Genomic DNA, 20,147 nt, shown 5'->3' on the forward strand with positions numbered 1-20,147 from the left:
GGTACATACCATTTATAAAGTGGCTATTGATACTCAGAGAGATTGTCGGCACGAAATACAGACAGCTATAAGCAGACTTATATAAGCCACGGCGTACCCTCACCGTAGTGAGATAATTGAATAACATTAATGGCTTTGCCAGATAGTAGGCGTTCTTAGCGATCGTCAGAGATCTAACATAACGTGCTATGACGCCGAACTGTTGTACCACGCAGTAAACCGTCAAACAGAGCAACAACTCTCTGACGCGTGCTACGTATTCGTTCTATCTATAGTATTATGTTACCTGTGGTTCTATGTAACGAAGCCTGTGCCCAGTAGCGCAAAATACAATGCAATTCGACGTCAGGTTAGCGCTGTGACGCGCGCTGCGAACACTGGGAAAATCATTACGCAATTAAAGTTTTAATTTATTCCGTCGTTTAATTTTATGAGAAATCGACAAAGAACAGGTTATCTTCACCCCATCAGAGACGAAAGATTCTGACGATAAAATAAACAATTGTATATATAAACATGTTTAAAAATAATTTTAAACGATATTATTACATTTAATATTGTATGATACATATAAAGTTAAGTGCTATAATATATTATAAGCGTATACTCATATAACATATTGCCTGTGTTGCTAAATTTAAAACAAGATCCGTTCAAGTTCGCTTTAGAAAGGCTTCTTTCTTTAACATTGAGAATAGCATTATCGCTGTAAACGAGTTAATAACGTAGATGTTACACTTCTTGTTATTTATAACTAGTTATATTAAATGTATGAATCATTTCAACCACATTTTTATTTAGCGACATTGTTTTAGGAATAAAAGCGTGCTATTTCTGCTAGATCCATTACTGGTAACCTTTTAATGTCAACGTTCTCTATGCGATATTTCATAAATTACGAACAATGGAATCTGTCTGACCGTCGATTCTTGGTCTAATTTAAAGTTCAGTTCCAATGAAAGTCTAAATTTAAGGGCTCTACTTGATATTCTTTGCTTATGATCCTATTTAATACATGAAAATGAACATACAAGATAATTCATCCTTACCCCAACACATTTTATTTTAAAATCAAATGTGTTATGAACAATCTTAAGATCAATACATGACAGTAAACTGAAAACGCACTACTGATATAATATTTTAAAATATTACAAAAAGCATACAGACTAATTTCAATATTTTCAGTTAATAAAGACTCTAGGGAGATTATTTTCATAGCGTGCTGTGCTTAAACGAAAAGAAAAAGCGTATTCACCCTTGGAGTAAAGTTAATTGTATTATGTATCTTTAAAAGCGGAGGCTAACAGGGAGTTACATTGTTTCTTAATATCATACTAATAAGCTCAAATTCTTTTTCAATTTAAAATTCACAAAATAAATATCAAGAATGCAATATGTATGTATATAAGATATATCTCGATTTAAAAATAATATTAACACTGTAATTATGTTACAAAATCCTTTACCTACGTGTGAAAAGGGCTTTACGGTATTTTCCCGCCAAAACCATTTCATTTACAATAATAACATTTTTATATTTTTAGATACACCGACATGTGGGTGAAGGCGAAAAAGGTGTGGACAAGTTAAGGGATTCACATGCCGACAATATTCTGCAGTCAGCAGAAAGGTAAGCCATTTAAATAAATAATAACACTACTGAAAACAGTGTTGTACACGTGTTACGTGTCGTTACGATAAATTAATTTTTAACTTCTTTTTATCGAGTTTAAAAAATATTCTATTTCGATAGTTGACGAGGTTTTTTGTTGAATAATTTGATTAAAGTTTTGACATGGATAGAGACGGAGCTGTGTGGGTTAAATTATTAAGGAGAATGTTCAACAATACTCCAAGAGCTGGTAATTAATTATGAAGGAGTTATGTATAACTTTAATTTTTAGGATTATAGTATTGAAATTTCATATAAATAAAAAATTTTGAAAGAACAGAAAAAAAGAATTGATCATTCCACCTTGCGATCAAAATTTATTAAGATATGTATTCAATGAATGCGTATTATTTTTGTATCTTTTTAAATTAATGCAGCCAAAAAATGACATCAACATTTTCACAAAAATGAACGTTATCATAATTGTCCGTTCTTCCCTTCTCAGATAAAAAGAATTCAGACGATGTTAGTCTGTGTTGCCTTTAGGTCTAAATCCACAAATCCAACTTTTAATTTTGGCAACACTCATTTCCCAGGGGCTTGCCTACTTTCGTTTTAATTAGAGGGTCGTGGGTTAGTTGTATTCCCAACGCCATTATGAGTATTTTGGGAACTCGGAGTTATTTGTGTCTGAAAGTTTTTGTTGTTTTGTTAACCCCTTATCCACACCATCTTCAGTGGAGGAAAAAACAAATGAAATAATTTAATCTCCCCATAAAACGTTGTAATATCAAAATGTAAATTAGTTATTTCATTAGCTTGTCCTGATTAAACTTTTTGGAACATCCATTACAATATTCAGGGTTTCGTTTCTTTTTTGCAACCTTGCTAATAGATATTATAAAATATGCACCTAATTGTTTGTGAAATATTTTATTTCCAATTTATTTATTTTTTTTTGTCGAAACCATATACACACCACACTGGCGAAGCCGTGAACAGAAAGACAGTAAAAGTATAAATTTGCACTTTTATGTAAATATTCTAATAATGTATTATTAAAAATAAATTTTTTTCAATGTATATACAAAATTTTTACGCTAGATTGCTTTCACTCATATCTATGAAACTAACTATAAATAATTTATATTAATATTCAATGGCATACATTTAAAAATACATGTTAAATATGATGTCTAGACATACGCTAGACGTCTTGAGCCCTGTTTATATCTCTAATCTATCTAGAGTATATATATACAGATACTTAATTTCAAAAAACATTGTTATTTTTAATGTAAATTCCAAAACGACAGACGTAGATATATCTAACAAAGAATTAAAATATGTAATAGTTTTATATCGAAAATAATCTCACAAATTAGTTCAAGGTTCGTCTTTTAAGTAGGTTTTCTTATTGTGTATCAATTTATAATAAAAACTCGCCGCAAAAGAAATATCGCGCTTTTCGCGCAAAGGTCAGTTCGGAAATGTTTTATGGAACGGTTGGTAAAAGCCGTATTAATAGCATCCATCACAACAAAAGCATGAGGCATTCACGTTCAAATGTGTTTGTATCAAAGCCTTTTAACTGACCAACAAAAAAGGATTCATTAGGCCGAGTAGCTGCCCATTTTAGCAATTCAGTCGCTTTTTAATTTATCTTAAGTATATTTTATGCATATTTATTTAAATATGCAGTGCGTTTACAGTTTGCCTCCATTATTTAATATAATTTTCGCAATACATGTGATGAATGAAATTACGTTTCATACTGCAATCTGAATTAATGTACCTATCTATGTGTCTACAAGATTAATAAGAAATGAAAAGGAATTATATGGAAGAGTCTAGAGGTATTTTAGAATTTTTGCGTTATTATCAACATTTTATTTAATTTTTACAACGTTAAAACTTGTTTATATTACAAGTCATATAACAATATTATATTATTAGTTAATTAAATTTCGTAAAAATTTATGCTCGATTTCCACGTTAGAGCTTAATTGACGTCATAGCATTTCATAGGTTCAAAGTAGGTCACGTATTCAATTTCAGGTAATATAAAAACACGATATATACAAAGTGACCTTGCCACACGCTACTGGCTTGCGATTCTATTATACAAAATCACAATAATTTAGCATAACAGGATCTTACTTTCTTCAATCGATATTTTGTGTAACGTAACCGAAAATTTAATTGATCCAATGCGGAAAAATATAAACATGTACTTAAATACCAAGCGCTGTCAAATAAATATATTTGAACACATTTATTTACCCATTTTAGCTTTTAACTTCTTCATTAAGTTATCATTGCATATATTTTGCGATTACTATATAACGTAGGTATATATACCTAATAATAGGGTAAGTACCATACATTAGGTATAACCTAATGTATGGTACTCACCCTAATAATCATATAATCATAATAATCATAAACCCTAATAGTCATAAAAACGTAATTTATAGTTATTTTAACAATCACTAAACACTTTAAAGTAACTACTCAAAAAGAGAAAAATATGCATGAGTCGGGTCCAATATTTTTAGTTTTTGTTGTTTAAAAAAATATTTAATCAGACACAAAAATTTTAACTGATTTAATTGAACGTGATTTATTATCGGAATAGGAGAACAGATAAATGCACTAGGCAATGAACTTATACATGAAACATACGGCATACATAATCTAATACCAAACAATTAATGATTTGATCAGTGTAGGCACTTGACAGCTGATAGATTTGCAGCTTTGAACTCCGATTAAATTTCATTAAAATAGCTCAACGCGTTACAATACACACTATCACATTTTATTTTAAAAATATGTTAGTCCAAAATGCAGTTTCATCAGGAGATAACATTGTCACGAAGAACATATTCATATGCAGTAAGAGAAGTCAAACACAAAAGCTTCAATAAATAGTCGATATATTGCGAATTGTTTATCTACATATCGTTTATATCTACTCATAAAACGTTACGAGTTAAGGCCATTCTACTATTAAAGATATGTATACACTAAAATCCTAAAGAAGGAAGATTTCTGAGTATAAACTTGTATATGTTTATGAAATGTATGCATGTTTGATAAATTAACTATTATTTAAGTGTATAAAATTTTCTATATGAAATAGAGAAGAAAATTTTATATTTAATATTATATATTATAGTACAGTTTCTGAACAAACCACTTATCATTCTTTCCCTTCGTGTTTAGATAATACAGCAAAAACCTGTTAGCAGGCATCGATAATCATTAAGCTTATGGTATTTTTAGCGCTCACGACGAACAATAAATCGTTCCCTATATTTCTTGAACTACACTTAAGCTGTTTTATATGCTTTAATATTAATTTATAATCAGTCCCAGCGTGATAAAGCTATTATAATAATGACCGCTACTAACGCTAAAATCAAAAATGTCTGACGGCTACACACAGTAGTGGTTGTTGCCATATACCGAATAAATCACTATTAAATAACAAATATATTTTTGTTTCATGCAGATGTCCTAATATGGGTTGGTTATGCGTGGTGGCACGCGCCGGAGCCTTCTTCCTAATGCTCACCAGAGTATCCGCGCTTACGTCCGACATGTAAGTAAATAAGTATATTAAGTTTTCAAATCAAATCGAACATCAAAGGTTTTGCTCAAAAACAAATCTATTTATCTATCAAGAAAACTAAAAGAGAAAAGAAAAATATACACTTCGTGTAAAATCCTAATACATTTTCAAATCTACTGCACCATAAAATATCAAACTGCATTTATTAAGGAACTCATATATTTTCCCTATCTCAAAAAATTACACGCTGTATTTGATCGTAAATATACTCACGAAAACGTCGTGAAGATCATTTAACGAGTAAATAAACTGTAGAGATAGCACTCGCTACATGGGGTTCAGAAATATCACAACTCGAGTTATAGACCGTAATGTTATATGAATGGCATAAATGAAGGCTTGGAAGGACAGGCGAGGGGTGGCGAGGCGTAGCTAACACGGTCTCTGAAGCCGTTCAACCGTGAAGTATTATGATACATTTATAGAGCCGGGAGCATGAAAATACTATAAATTAGGGCAGGTTACTCCCTACGAAGGAAGATTTTTGCAGTTTAAAAAATACCTAAGCGGCAACCTTGCTAAACAATGACAGTGTTAAGATATGATATGATAATGATATTAATAACTAAAATTTAAAATAAAACAAAATAAACCTGCTTTTATGATAGAATCAACTAAATTGACCTCACTTTCTCGTATACAGAGTGTATACTCTAAAGAAATTTGATTGACTCCAGCTAGGGATATAAGTTAAACAAAAAAAAAATAAAAATATTGTATTCTGATTCTTGAAAAGTGTACATTCTGAATAAAATCTATCCGTTACATGCAGTGTATTCTGAATAAAATCTATCCGTTACATACAAACATACAGATTAATCCAATTAAGGCATGTAGAGAAACCTAACCTATCAAAATATGTTATGTTGTATGAATATTTCGAATGTAGTCTTCTTGGAAGATTTTGTCCCGATATAAAAAATACATTAATTTGTCTATATTGAAGTTATACAATATCGCAGAAGTACACATGTAAATAATATTTATAATATATCTAATGAGGGTCTTAACAATGAAAATTATTTTTATAGTTTTGCAGCGGGAAAGTCGGACAAAGAGATACTGGACAATCTACTGAAGAATTCCCGCTATGATAAAAGACTGCTACCGCCAGTAGACGGTAATTATATAATCAACAGTTATATTTTTGCTTCTCTCATTACTATGCACATTACCAAAGATTAGCGTAGGCGTAGCTTATGTGAATTATCAATAAAAAAATTTAAATTTTCAATTAACTAAACTATTAATTCAAGGCCTCGGTATTACATAAAATAAGAAAACAACAATTTCTTATTTGTACCATTAGCTAGAATTTAGCTACGCTTATACTAGCATTGTCACATTGCAGATCCTGTTTTCTGTTGTGGTCTAACAACGCCGAACGACACTCTAGCCCAGAATAGAGTCGGCTTCTCGTCACTTCGGCCCCAATCGCACAACCGTGGTGCGTTGTGCTTAATGTTTATGAAAAGAGAAATGTTCTAGAACCTTTCGTTTTGTGTGTTCACTCCGTACAAGCCCTACTGCACGTAATGTTTAATGTTTAAATTTATTCTTATCACGCAATGTAGGTTGCTTTAGATTAAACATTTATGTACACGTACTTTTACTTAATTCCCTGCACCTATTTAAGTCCTCTGAAACACGTATATTATGAGTTACCAAACAATCTATGGCTTTTTCTCGTTTCGTATGCAAATATACTGTTTTAATAGTTAAATAGATGTCAAATATAATTTTGAAATAATTGTCTGTTTCTTTTCTCTTTTCACAAACATCTAATAAGTGTTTAAAATCATTGGCCTTTACAAAGTAAGAAACCGGGTCTGCAATTGTGGTTTTCTCATGAATTTTATCGACACGGCCATTATGACTCACGCCTAATTTAAGCCAGTCTTTCAATTTCATAACTTTCTCTCTTTCATGATTAATCCAATTAACTTGTATACTTTTCTAGCTGAATAATTCACAGCAGTTTATTTTAATCCCAACACATAATTTTTAAGTAGTGCATGATTGTATTTTGGTGTTTCTAGCAAACGTTGTTTACTGTATTTACAAAGAAAAACCTAATAATAGTGCAGTGTTGAAATGATCAACTACTATAAAATTATATTATAATAATGAGCCAGTTACATGTTGTACGTAGCAATGAAGGGCACATGAAATATACTCAATACGACCTTACTGGTTTTCAGGTGTCCTCACGGTAAATGTTAGCGTGCTACTTCTTAGTTTAGCATCACCAGATGAATCTAGTCTCGTAAGTCTATCTTCTAATTATCTTGCATGTTAATTTTCCGCTTCTCCTTTTTAATTTATATTACATGTATATATACTAACGTTATCGTTGACGTCTATTTTTTCAGAAATACGAGGTTGAATTCCTTCTGCAGCAGCAGTGGTATGATCCTCGACTTCGTTATTCAAACCAGTCTCATTACGACTATCTAAACGCAATACATCATCACGAAGACATTTGGTTACCAGATACATATTTCATTATGCATGGCGACTTCAAAGTACGTCTTACTGTTAGCGTTATATATGCTCCATGTTGTAGTTGACTTAAAATTCGCAATTTGATTTTTAGGATTGTATGTAATTGTTTTTTGTATTTTTAAATTTAGAAGACTGTTCAGTTAACATTTAAATATTTCATTGTCTTTCAGGATCCAATAATACCGATGCATTTTGCGTTACGGATTTACCGCAATGGCACAATCAACTATTTAATGCGGCGGCATCTCATTTTGTCCTGTCAAGGCAGTCTCAACATTTTTCCATTTGATGACCCATTATGTTCTTTTGCACTAGAAAGTAGTGAGTAATCATTTACATGCTATGTCGTTCTTCTTATTTACTTGCAATAGGTATAGACATTTTTTTTTGAATTCTTACAATGTATCTAGCACGTTAGAAAATGAAAAATTACAAAAACGATTTTATCTATTTCTCCTTTTTTATATGAATGGATTGTTCTTTATCATGTTTGGTAAAATTCGGTCAAAAAGAGCTGTTCCCTTTTGAACGGGGTCGAGATGTTTTTTTTTACTTATTTATACAAATTTATTTAATATTTTAAAGGTTACGGGTTCTCCTTCTCCTTAAAATATACTCATTAGTTTTTTTTACTTTAATTTTAATTAATTCAGTCTTATTTAATTACTTATTTCTGGTCTTCTGCTACGTCTACTATACTACTACTATAAATATCATAATTCATTCCGTGGGTTTATTATGTTATAAATAGATGAATTCTAAATTCATCATAAACTGGTCTGGTTTTACACAAAGGTAAAGTAATAAAATTATTTCAGTTTCTTATGAGCAGTCAGCAATAACCTACGTTTGGAAGAATGACGAGGACACACTGCGGAAGTCGCCGTCGCTCACTACTCTGAACGCATATCTTATACAGAACCAAACCATTCCTTGTCCTATAAAAGCTAGCTGGAGAGGTAACAAACACTTTTTTGTCACTAAACATGCCAACATTGCTTCAAATGGAATTATTTATATTAAAATATATATAACCGCAGTTGTGCCTATATATATCGGCCCTAAATTATGTAGCTTAGTATCCCAACATCAACGTTTTCTTTGTTACAAGCACAACCTTATTCTTTGCACAGGGGAGGATATCGTGAATCAATAGAATATTCTGATTAACTCTTTTCAGCTTGGTCTTGTTTCGTGAAATTTTACTTTAAGTTGATGCATTATAGATAACATTAGATAGATAATATAGTAGAGTGTCTTTAATAGTAACAGCTTTCAAAAGTATCATATTGCAATAGAGTCGATGGTTATTTTGTATATAGCGATTGGTTTTTTAGTGATTGAGTATCGCATGTTCATTTTTCATCCAAACATTAAATATATGTTTATAAATATCATCTATTGATTATAAATGTTGCATAAAGTGAAATAGATATAGAAAATAAAGAATAGTTCGTTCACATTTTTGCAAGCAGCTGATGGTATTTCACTTTACGAGGATGACGAAGAGCTGACATGTAATCTTTGCCAGAGACGCTTTGAGGAGCAAGGTACTTGAGACGCACCGGATAAATTAAAAACGAGTCCGGTGCTATCGTTATTACAATTAAATAGCCCGCTTATGTACGAGTAAATGCGCTGTTGTGTTAGCGAGGAAGTCGGTTAAGACGGGGCTGATAGTCAAACCTTTCATTCCATTCTCACTTGACATTTAGTTACGTGTTATTATTATTTTTTAATCGTGTGCACGTAACTTTGTGTAAATGCACGTGTTAGCTGATAGTTTTGTTTTAATTGGAGACTATGACATTTCACAATATTGCTGACACACTCAATAAGTACACAACACGCGTTACTCTTACAAGCAGGATTGTAGAGTTTGTGAAAGTTTTTTTTTTGTTTGTAGTAATTCTGTAATACAAGGCCACTGAATGGAGTTATTTAGAATTGATAAGCATTCACAAAAATTTTAATTTCAAGTGTAATGAAAAAACGGGAATCTTTTGAGCATGTTGCAGACATTACGAAAGCTATTCAATCCACAGGTAACTACAGCTGCTTAAAGGTGGATCTAATTTTTACAAGAGACCGAGCATTTTACTTTACCACAGTTTTTATTCCTGGCATTATCCTGGTGACCTCCTCCTTCATCACCTTTTGGCTGGAATGGAACGCAGTACCAGCCCGTTCCATGATAGGTAAAAATGGCTGGCAATTGGAATGTTCTCGGTCTTGAAACTGTTGTCTTCTTCTCTAAGTATGTAGATGTAATGCGGCTGCCATAACACGCTCCTATGTCACAGGCGCTCGATGCTTTATTGTTGGCAATGTAAAGTAGATGTATTACTAGGGAATGCCTTTATCACGAACGTAGAGAGTATTTTAGAAAATGCTTCGTATTTTAGGTAATTACAGCTGCCTCAGGGTGGACCTTATCTTCACACGGGATAGATCATTTTACTTCACAACAGTTTTCATTCCTGGCATCATTTTGGTGACATCATCGTTTATTACTTTTTGGCTGGAATGGAATGCAGTGCCTGCTAGAGTAATGATAGGTTTGTTCAGTTCTATTTCATTTGCTCGTTATCTATTGATTTAAATTTAAGTTCTGGTACCTAATTTATTATTATAACTCTTCAAATCTTTCTAACAAATGAGTAGCAAAATGTTTTGGCTTTATTAGAAACACGTACCTACATAATCTTTACGTTCTGCATGATTAAAAAATTTTAAAGTGCTTGAGCACCAAACAGTTATTTACTTTTTTTCAAGTGCAACATGAATCTCATTCGCCTGTAAAACGCAGAGAGCTATGCTATTTATTTGTAGGTTTAGTGATGTCGCACCATCAGTCAGGGACATATTATAATTTATAATTGTGGAAATCTCTAGGTGTAACCACCATGCTGAATTTCTTCACAACATCCAACGGCTTTCGCTCCACGCTGCCCGTGGTGTCGAATTTGACGGCCATGAACGTGTGGGATGGCGTCTGCATGTGCTTCATCTACGCATCTCTACTGGAGTTCGTGTGTGTCAATTACGTTGGCAGAAAACGGCCTCTTCACAACGTTGTCTATAGACCAGGCGAAAATCCTGTAACACAGGTGAATATACGTTTATTATGCAAAGCTGCCTTTTCTGTAATTAATCCCGCGATTGGTGTATACTATGGCAACTCATTGTAGTGTTTAATTTGCACTCAAAGGATAGTGATAAAATAGGCGTTGAAGCGACTTATGAAACAAAGCGATGTTATAATGAAATGAATACATAAAGAGTTTATTTTATAAAATATATTTATTTGCTATGATATTTGCATTTTAAATACTTGTTTTGTTTTGTTTTGCTTAATCCTTTAAATAAATTGATTAATTATTAGAATTAACTGAATATTTTTAAAGTATATACTTATAGTTAGAAAATAATAAAAGTCGCAGAACTCGTTACAATAAAATTAATAAATTGCAGTGCACTAAATTCTTCGCTATACTTCACAACTCATGCGCAAAGGAATTTTAAAAACCGAAATTATCATCAACTTAAGTAATAACTAAATAAATTGTAATAATAGTATGTTAATATTTGTTCCTTCGTGGATGATTTGCATTTCTTTGTATAATCTTTGCAATGTTTTCTTTTTTAACTAATCCACAATTCACAGCATGTTTTAAGCAATTTTAATTGTGATATTGGTTTTTCCGCATGTATGTATTTTGTTTTTATTTAAATCTGCATGCCATCAAAAACGATTTCTGATTTCTAAACGCAATTCGTATAAAATAAACATAAATCAAAAATATATAGATTTAAAGACTATTTTGTGTGGCCGCAGCAAAATGATAGCGTTGGAAATTTTTACATTACTTTTACACAGATCATAATGTAGGAAAAGAAAACATTGCAAAGATTATATTTGATGTGATGAATACTGAAACTGTGATATATATGCGGTAGTAATAAATTTGATTAGTGAATCAGTGTGCTCCTGTGAATAATGTTTGTTTGGCCACAACAATCTAGTCTTACATTCACGTTTGCACATCGTTAGACCATCTGCCACGAGTGAACAATCTGTCTGTATAATGTGTTCACAGCGTCTACCCGCCGTTCTGAGCAGAATTGGCATTATACTGGCCAGTCCTTTGGTAAGAATTATCGCCATACTCATTGGCACGATCCGAACACTGTTATATTTCTTGTTATATACAACACTGTCCTACTTTTTTAGTTGATTGAATTCTTATGGATTTTAACAAGCTTACTCATTAGATAGGAATGTTCTGTACATAAATAAATACATATCCTGAAATCAAATACCGCTCCATTATCAGAGAAGGTTGGTCAGGCTTGCATATATTGTTGATGCTCTCACCTCTCGGTTAATACTAGGAAACTTTATCACATTGCAAACACTTAACTAATAAAGTAGGACTAGGATTCGTATTAAAATGTATGAATAAAAATGAAATAAAGTATTTAGAGAAAATATAACAGGCTAGTCTCTCATACCACCATCACATAAAATAACCATAGTCGCATGAGTAGTTTTATGTTATTTGTAGTCATATCTCCTAGTTATGTAGTTCCCTGGTACATATAAATTAAACTTACTGAAAAAGATCAAAAACAAAAGGAAGTATAAATAGGTCACTTCACAGAATTGGCAATTTAAACAAATGTACTTTAGCTAGAGAGAACTAGTTTTATTTTTCAGCTTACATAGTATGTACTGTGAACAAAATTCACGTAATTATTTGCATGTAAAATTCGTCAACGTGATGAGATTTCATAACTAAACACTTCAGTAAAAAGTATGCTAATATCGAAGACAATGCTTCGTTAAAAACATTGAGAAGTTTTGCAGCTTTTGCAATACACTTATAATTAGCTTGCTTTGTCATAATAAATCTTAATATTCATCCATATAGGAGGCGATGGCATTCCTCCATTGGGCCAAATCTGAAACCCCCCAACCGGGATCAAGCGGTGCTGTAAGTGATGTCACTGAAACATCAAAAAAACCATTCGCCAACCTCCATTTCATCTTAGACCTGATATCACAAAAACTAACGCATACTTTTGTTTTAATGCCTCTTCGGATTGCTACAGCCTGTAAGTAGCCTGTCGTTTAATTTATGTAGAATATAATTTACATGTATTAGTCATATGATAAACTAAGCTTTTCTTTTCACTCGTCACGGTCCTGTAGCCTCACGTAACTCAGCACATCGATTATCCAAAGCCTTCAGTAAATGCTATTAGACAGTAGGATCGTTTATTCGATTCCAAAGGATGCTTTAATAACTTTTTCTTATGTAACTAGGGTGATAAAAAGCGTGAATCAACTGGTGCAGCTGATTTAGTGACGTGTACGACATGTACCGGAGCCCCCGGCTCATGTACACACACAACCAATAATGGGGGCGTCACTGAGGTAATAATACTTTATGAACTTCAAGTCACCTCAAAGCTTCTTATGCTTTCAAGATTTATTTTCATTATCACTGAAGATACCACAAAATGGGGAGCTTTAAGGATGTTTCCAATGTTAAATCATGTCTAAGTCGTAATTATTAGCACAATATTAAATAAGTTATATATTTAGTTATGGTGCAATCTATTGATAATTTTATTTGCTGCCATCATTCATTTACGAAATAATATTTTTCAGCAATGTTTCGTCCAGGTCCGTAAAAAGGAGCCCCCTCACCCCATACGAGTGGCGAAGACCATCGACGTCATAGCACGCATCACCTTTCCGACTGCCTACGCCGTGTTTCTCATATTTTTCTTCATCCATTACAAAGCCTTTTCTTAATGCTGCCTTAATTGTCCCTTGCTACAAGATGCTTTGTACAAATAGACATTATAGGCGTCTTAATATTTTTCTAAATCCCCATTTATCACCGCTATTTGTACTTTTAAAGAAATCACAATTTTTAATAAGATATTTTTGATGAAGATAAGCAAGCTGTTGTGATTGATTGAATATTATATCTACACTTACGTGTGTTTAAGTGACGAAACAATTATGTTAGGTGAATTAAGTTACAATCAGAAGAATCATTCGCTTACTGTTGAAAGAATATTTGTGATAGAAAATAAGAGGCATAATTGGAGTTTTATACAGGTTTTGAAATAGGTTCCATTAGTTTAACAAAGGTCGATTATGAATAAACTGTGTATTTAAGGTAACGATAGGATAACGAGGGATCAATGTAATAACAATGTAAAAAATGCTCTCGGGTGCGGGATGTTCAAATGGTGTTGTCGTCCTTGAGGTAAAGAAATCTATTTCAAAACTAAATTCAGTCCAAGGAAGTATTAATAATAAACAGATTAAATTGTTAGTATATAAGAGACTATAATAATTTTATAATTGTAAAGTAAGAGATCACCGTTAGTCGTAGATAACATGCATGATACACATACATTGTGATATTACGTATTCATATTGACTAAAATACGATCGCTTTATGAAATCACGTTAGTACAATTACATTTATTATTTAAATACACCCTGTCTATATTTTAAAGTCGATTTGTAATCCATTAGTTTTAGATATGGAACGCTCAAATTGTTATTATGTGTAATGTTTAGGCTTTAAATTATTTTGCATTCAAATTCAAGTCTTAATCTTATGTAAATGGATAAACCATGAACATGCCTTCTAATGTAATTAGAATCATTTTATTTGCTAACCCTTAACTCTTATATATCTTAAAATTGTTAGAAATAAGCACATAACTAGGTAAACAGGTTTGGTCGTAGTTGTGTCGACAATGTTATTATTTTAATTCAATTATGTTTAATATTTCTAACAATACGTATGTATATATATGTACATTTGTTTTATGTAATATGATCTACTTAGAGGTTATAATATGGTTTCAAAAACATATTTGCAAATAAACGTAGGTAACTAAAAAAGTACAACAATACCGTTATAGCTTCTTCAAAGTTTAAATGTATGAAATATATATTTATTAACCTCGTACCCGAATAACGTCCAATATCAAATATCTAAAAATTGTTTATTTATAAAAGCAGTCAAAGTTTTGTAGATTTTTTACACATATTTAGCCAGCCAGACAGCCTGCGCACCTTATAAAAATACAAATAACGTGTATAAAGATGTTTATGCTATGTAATATATAGATACGCCGCTTTTGTATTATTCTACTTTATGTTCGTTATTGTACTTATAGTAAATTTCTATAAACTCGAAATTAACATAAATTCCCATTCTAGATCACACTGCTATTGAAAACGTAGCGTTCTATTCATATAAAAAAAGCAAATCCGAATTCCGAGTAGAGTCACATTATGAGATATTTTAAATCCGTCCAACAAGTTTTCATTCGCTAATTTAAAATTACTGGTCATTGACGGTATATCCTCAAAAAATCAAATATAATCATGTTATCTTATCTGTTAAAATAATACTTGTGTCACTAATCAATGAAAATGTGACAAAAATATAAGAACCCCTTATTTTTATTAACTCCGAAAAATAAGACTTCATTAATTATAATAATATGTGTTTCATTCCTAACTTAGTTTAAACTTGGGTGCTTCTTTACGGCCTTTAAAATTATACAAGAATTAAGAATGTCACAAATTATTGTGAACTTCATTCTCACTGTAAAAAAGAAACAATAATAGTACAAACGTATATAAACATTAATCCTAGAAAAAATATGTTTGTTCGCGTTTCCATAAATGTAAAATCCTAAACTTGCTTCCCGATTTGCCCAATAATTTTCTCGTTCATTCTAGAAGCACCATACGAAAGCACGTAGGTACCTATACTCGATTTTGCTTAAAATTTATGCGGACCAAAGTGTCAACGGTTTAAGATATAAATATTTAGATAATTCTAAAGTAATATAGTTTAATCTTGTCTATTTAATAAGAACACGTTTTGGCTGTGCTTAAAAAAACATAATTTTTAATATATATCTAATAATATGAGTCAAAGGTTTCCAGTACCCTGTCAATTGCTGTCGCTCTCTTAATAATGTAATATTATTAAAATTGGCATAGTAACCATATCTACTCTAATACGTTACATGATGGTATAAAATTACAATTTACAGGCTTTACGTGTAAAAAGCTGGTGCCTCTGGTAGTAATAAAACCTGGTACCCGTTAGATATAAATTTAAGTAGAGCCGATCGCCTTAATGCAGATTTTTTAAACGCAAACTATCAAAAAATATACAACTATTGGATGCTAATGCAACATAATTCTGCTGAATCTTGTTGTATAGTAAAAATGTTTCACTAATTTGCGCCATTTGTCTGTTGAGAGCAAAACGCGATGCTTTATTTTAATTGTTGAAGTAAATAACAGCAAAACCGCTGCTTAAAGGTTATTCAATTATAATACATTGGAAATATTACATAAACTTTACTGTATAGGCCAAAATTATTTGTAAAATATATACACAAAAATCGAAACTAAAATATATATTTAAATCAATAGTTTGACAGCATTCCTACACTAAAAAAAACAATTTAATTGGCAAATTTAACTAATATTAAATTGATAGATAAAATTACATATCATTCGCTTTATAAGACAGATAATAAATTATTAAGTACCTTTTTATATATTATATAAACAATTTGCGTATTAATATTTTCTTTTCTATGATAAATTCTATAAATAATCATTTTATTTTTATAAAGTACTTATTATATTAACTACTAAATAATTACTATATTTATCAAGTGTTTAAGTTTGTCCTCATAAATTTTATTCTAATGCAAGTTAAAGTGTAGATGTGAAACATCTTGAAAAATTTTAGTACAATGCCAACGAAAATTGTTTGTTTTCCTTAATAACTATAATCAAGAAATATATATTCATATTTATAAAGGAACTAGATGTTTAGGCTTGTCTGCTTATGTTATATATTTTAGGAATTTAATAGGTACCTAATGTAACATTGCTTTTTATTATAACCTACATTATATACTTAGAATACTTTTTTGTTGTTCTTAAAACGAAAGTTGATATAGTGATTTCTTATATATACTCGTCCAAATTTACTTATATTTTCTTTATTCAAATAAGCACTTATTATAATTGTTATTTCACAAAGATTAGGAAAGAGTTCACAACCTATGAATTAGTTACAGATCGACAAAATGCTCGTATTCGTTTTTTATATATAAAATTATAAAAATATGCATGTCTTTGTGCTTTACTAGGCCACATTACACCTGCTGTATACTGCGCATGCAATATGTCTAACGGATGTAGGTATGTAGATGTACATTTAAGATAAAAACATGAAATTGAACCAACCGGAATCAATTAGGTATTTATCATATTATACACTAAAAGAATTATTGGGAACCGATACTCATTATATATACAAACATTTGTTGGTTAAATACCAACAAATGTTTTTTTATATGAGTATCCTCTCACGCAAACTCAAGATTATATTGTAATGTTATAATGCCAACATCAAAGGATGTGTGATTGAGCCACTTTGAGATTTAAAACAATGAATGTACTAAACATATTAGTAGGTATTGTACCGGGATATTGTGCCAGTAAACTAGCACACTGCACTAGCTTCAATTCAATTTACTTGCTTAGCCAAGCCTACATAAATTAGTTCAAATTTCAAATATTACAAACCGATAAATCGATAAACCAACTCAAATCCGTATTTTAACGGTTGTGGAAATTGATGTCATATAGTAATATGTATAGTACATTTCTTCATTTACAAATTTTTCTTATTTATTTTAACAAAATAAATGTATTTTCAAAACTATTTTATCTAATCCTATTCGTATTGATTTAATTCATTAACGATTCTTCTTATTCCAGCTTTGATTCGGGTGCAAAATAATGTATGTAGGTAGTAAATAACATACCTAGATAACTTTTAGAATTTTTAGGTTTTAATGTTGTTCATTATACTTAATTATGATGATTATTCAGAATCACAAAAGACATTAGTGAGATAAATATGAAAGCTTATGTAGTTTAACTTTAAGTAAAAGTTCTACACACTTTTTGTCTGTGCTATGCACGTGTATGGATTTTTTTATATTATAGCGAATTAAATGTAGGCGTTAAGGTTTTACGCCAACATTGTAATTAATTGCAGTTGTTTTATTTATGAATGTGAAAGTGATACAAATAATTCTTTAGAAAATTTTTAAATTATTTTCTCACATAGCTTTGGTTGAGCTATGAGCCTATCGGTAAATCGTCTACCTACCAATGTATAAAATATTTTGCTTGGAATACCTTGTTCGTTTATTTAATCAAGTAGGCAATATTTAACCATACACTTATAGAGAAATATCAGTGCGCCATACTTTTAAAGATTTTATATTTAATATTTATTCACTTATTATTGTGAAGTTGTGAACGTTTGTGTTAATTATTGTCAAGTTTACGTATGTTGTATATAATGTACGCAAAATGCGCACTCAAATTGTATATGTATTGTTGCAGTGTAAATAATTTTACTGTAAAGGTTATCAATTTCATTAAATAAAACACAAGTTCGAAATAAAGGCTGTCTTTAAAATTGGTTGAAATCTTATTTAATATTAATAACCCTGATCTACCCTTTGAATCAATATTATCGATATTATCGATATAAAATCGATTCTTTGAATTAATGATTCAATATAGAAAATATAAGACATACTAAGAAATACAATGAACTCCCTTTCTTAGGTATCGTTTAGTGACAAGAAAAATTGCAGAACGGATCTTTGTATATCCAATAGTTTCAAATTTTCCCATACTGGCTGATCTTATTGTTACATGTTACCTTTTATATTCTACGATTACTATGATGTATCGCCATAGTAGGCACTATGTACTCCAACTAAGAAATGGAGAGATGTGGAGCAGCGGAGGCTATCACCATAATGAGTGTAATGGAATTTGAAAAATTCGAAAATCCCGCGAATACTTAATACAGTTAAGTTACACTGCAGTTTGTGGCGCTCGTATGCCGAAAATGTACATTTTATGAAATAATTTAACCCTATACAATTCGTTGGAAATATTCTTTTCTCTATTTTAACCATAAGCAACCTCTCATAAAATTACCCGGAGAAGAAAAAGAAATCACAACGATTTATGACTCCATTTTTACAATATATTTTACAATATGTATATATAAGTAATTAAAAATGAATGGAGCTATTTTCTCAGAACCTAAATTAACGAAAAAAAAATTGTATATTTTATTTTAATAATAAACACAGCAGAAATAACTCCTTGAAATCTATAAAATCATTCATCACTCACATCTCTATGATAGCTCATTAATTACACCATGTCGTATTTAGACTCAACACATTTATCTGATGGTGACGTGGAAAATAAGAGCACAATAAGACTTACAGGTACCTATTTTAAATATTTAACGTCAATGCTCTGAATTTTTTTTACGGTTATCCACCCTACAATGACATTGAGCATTGACTATTGACAGTTAATGTCATAAAAACGAATGAAACGATAATATTGCACCAGTGTTCAATGATAATAATTATTTATTATTTTTATTGATATTAAATTATTTATTCTTAGTCTTACTTGTAGTGATAACTTATAATAAAATTGATATGTATGAGGCTTAAATTCCAGATATTTCCTTTACATATCATTGTGTACTTTTTGTTTGGCAAGTTGTTGCTAAGGTAATGTTAGAGAAGTCCGAAGAAATGATATTTCTGCAAAAAATATAAATTAAAATGGTGTTTTTTAACCTTTGGATTGTATTGCATTGGTATTTACGACCATTCATAAAATGGTTTCTTCGGAAAACAACACGTCTTTGCGAGTTACAAAGAATCTGTTATGGTGATAAACTTGGGGCGCAAAGGACTTGCAACGTAGAGAAATCATTAATGCTCTCACGCACTAGAGATATAAAAGAAGTCGTCGCTTTTTTAGATGCTGTAGTAATTGAACGCAGATTTATTCCTATTAATTTTGATGACATTTTAAATCCATCTGTATCTATAATAATTCGTACGAAACAAATAAACACAAAATTACATCCGACCTTTAGTCCAACGTTTAGACATTGTTTACAACAAATATGGTGCTACAGACAATTAGTAGATGAAGTGGAAGAACTTAGGTGTACACAATATGATAGTAAAAATTTACAACATGAGGAAAAATTGTTGACTCTTTGGAGATTGTTGCAACCCAACGAGTTATTAGAAGACAGAGTGACCAAACAGTGGCAGAATATTGGTTTTCAGGTATGTAAAAATTCTTATTTTATAATTTTTTTTATATATATAATAATTTTTATTTATTTATATTTTCAATGACATTTAATTATTTTATTTTACAGGGAGATGACCCTAAAACAGATT

The 20,147-nt window shown here is 30.8% G+C and overlaps 2 protein-coding genes across 25 annotated transcripts in view; both read left to right on the top strand.

Annotated features, from left to right (window-relative positions):
• Positions 1-15,602, top strand: part of LOC119838332 (glutamate-gated chloride channel) — a 38,734-nt gene extending 23,132 nt beyond the window's left edge. Inside the window, exons 2-16 of one of the 24 annotated variants that reach the window (XM_038364223.1) lie at positions 1,548-1,633; positions 5,133-5,222; positions 6,284-6,372; positions 7,454-7,518; positions 7,625-7,777; positions 7,928-8,078; positions 8,576-8,716; positions 9,233-9,307; positions 9,803-9,955; positions 10,163-10,315; positions 10,653-10,867; positions 11,858-11,908; positions 12,692-12,754; positions 13,087-13,197; positions 13,450-15,602. In XM_038364223.1, coding sequence (XP_038220151.1) covers positions 5,143-5,222; positions 6,284-6,372; positions 7,454-7,518; positions 7,625-7,777; positions 7,928-8,078; positions 8,576-8,716; positions 9,233-9,307; positions 9,803-9,955; positions 10,163-10,315; positions 10,653-10,867; positions 11,858-11,908; positions 12,692-12,754; positions 13,087-13,197; positions 13,450-13,581 — 1,632 coding nt within the window. In that variant the 5' untranslated portion in view covers positions 1,548-1,633; positions 5,133-5,142 and the 3' untranslated portion in view covers positions 13,582-15,602. Of the gene's footprint in view, positions 1-1,547; positions 1,634-5,132; positions 5,223-6,283; positions 6,373-7,453; positions 7,519-7,624; positions 7,778-7,927; positions 8,079-8,575; positions 8,717-9,232; positions 9,308-9,802; positions 9,956-10,162; positions 10,316-10,652; positions 10,868-11,857; positions 11,909-12,691; positions 12,876-13,086; positions 13,198-13,434 lie in introns of those variants that run through there. The other 23 variants (XM_038364228.1, XM_038364222.1, XM_038364225.1 and 20 more) reach the window with 23 other exon arrangements.
• Positions 15,603-19,246: 3,644 nt separating this feature from the next.
• On the top strand, positions 19,247-20,146 carry LOC119838287 (ELMO domain-containing protein 1; the record flags this gene model as incomplete). The annotated part of the gene is made up of 2 exons (XM_038364155.1): positions 19,247-20,030; positions 20,126-20,146. Coding segments are annotated over exons 1-2 (540 nt in total), but the record flags the coding sequence as incomplete, so codon positions are not given.
• Between the last annotated feature and the right edge of the window lies 1 nt (position 20,147).

The sequence above is a fragment of the Zerene cesonia genome, unplaced genomic scaffold, assembly GCF_012273895.1.
Source record: "Zerene cesonia ecotype Mississippi unplaced genomic scaffold, Zerene_cesonia_1.1 Zces_u002, whole genome shotgun sequence".
Classification (NCBI taxonomy): domain Eukaryota; kingdom Metazoa; phylum Arthropoda; class Insecta; order Lepidoptera; family Pieridae; genus Zerene; species Zerene cesonia.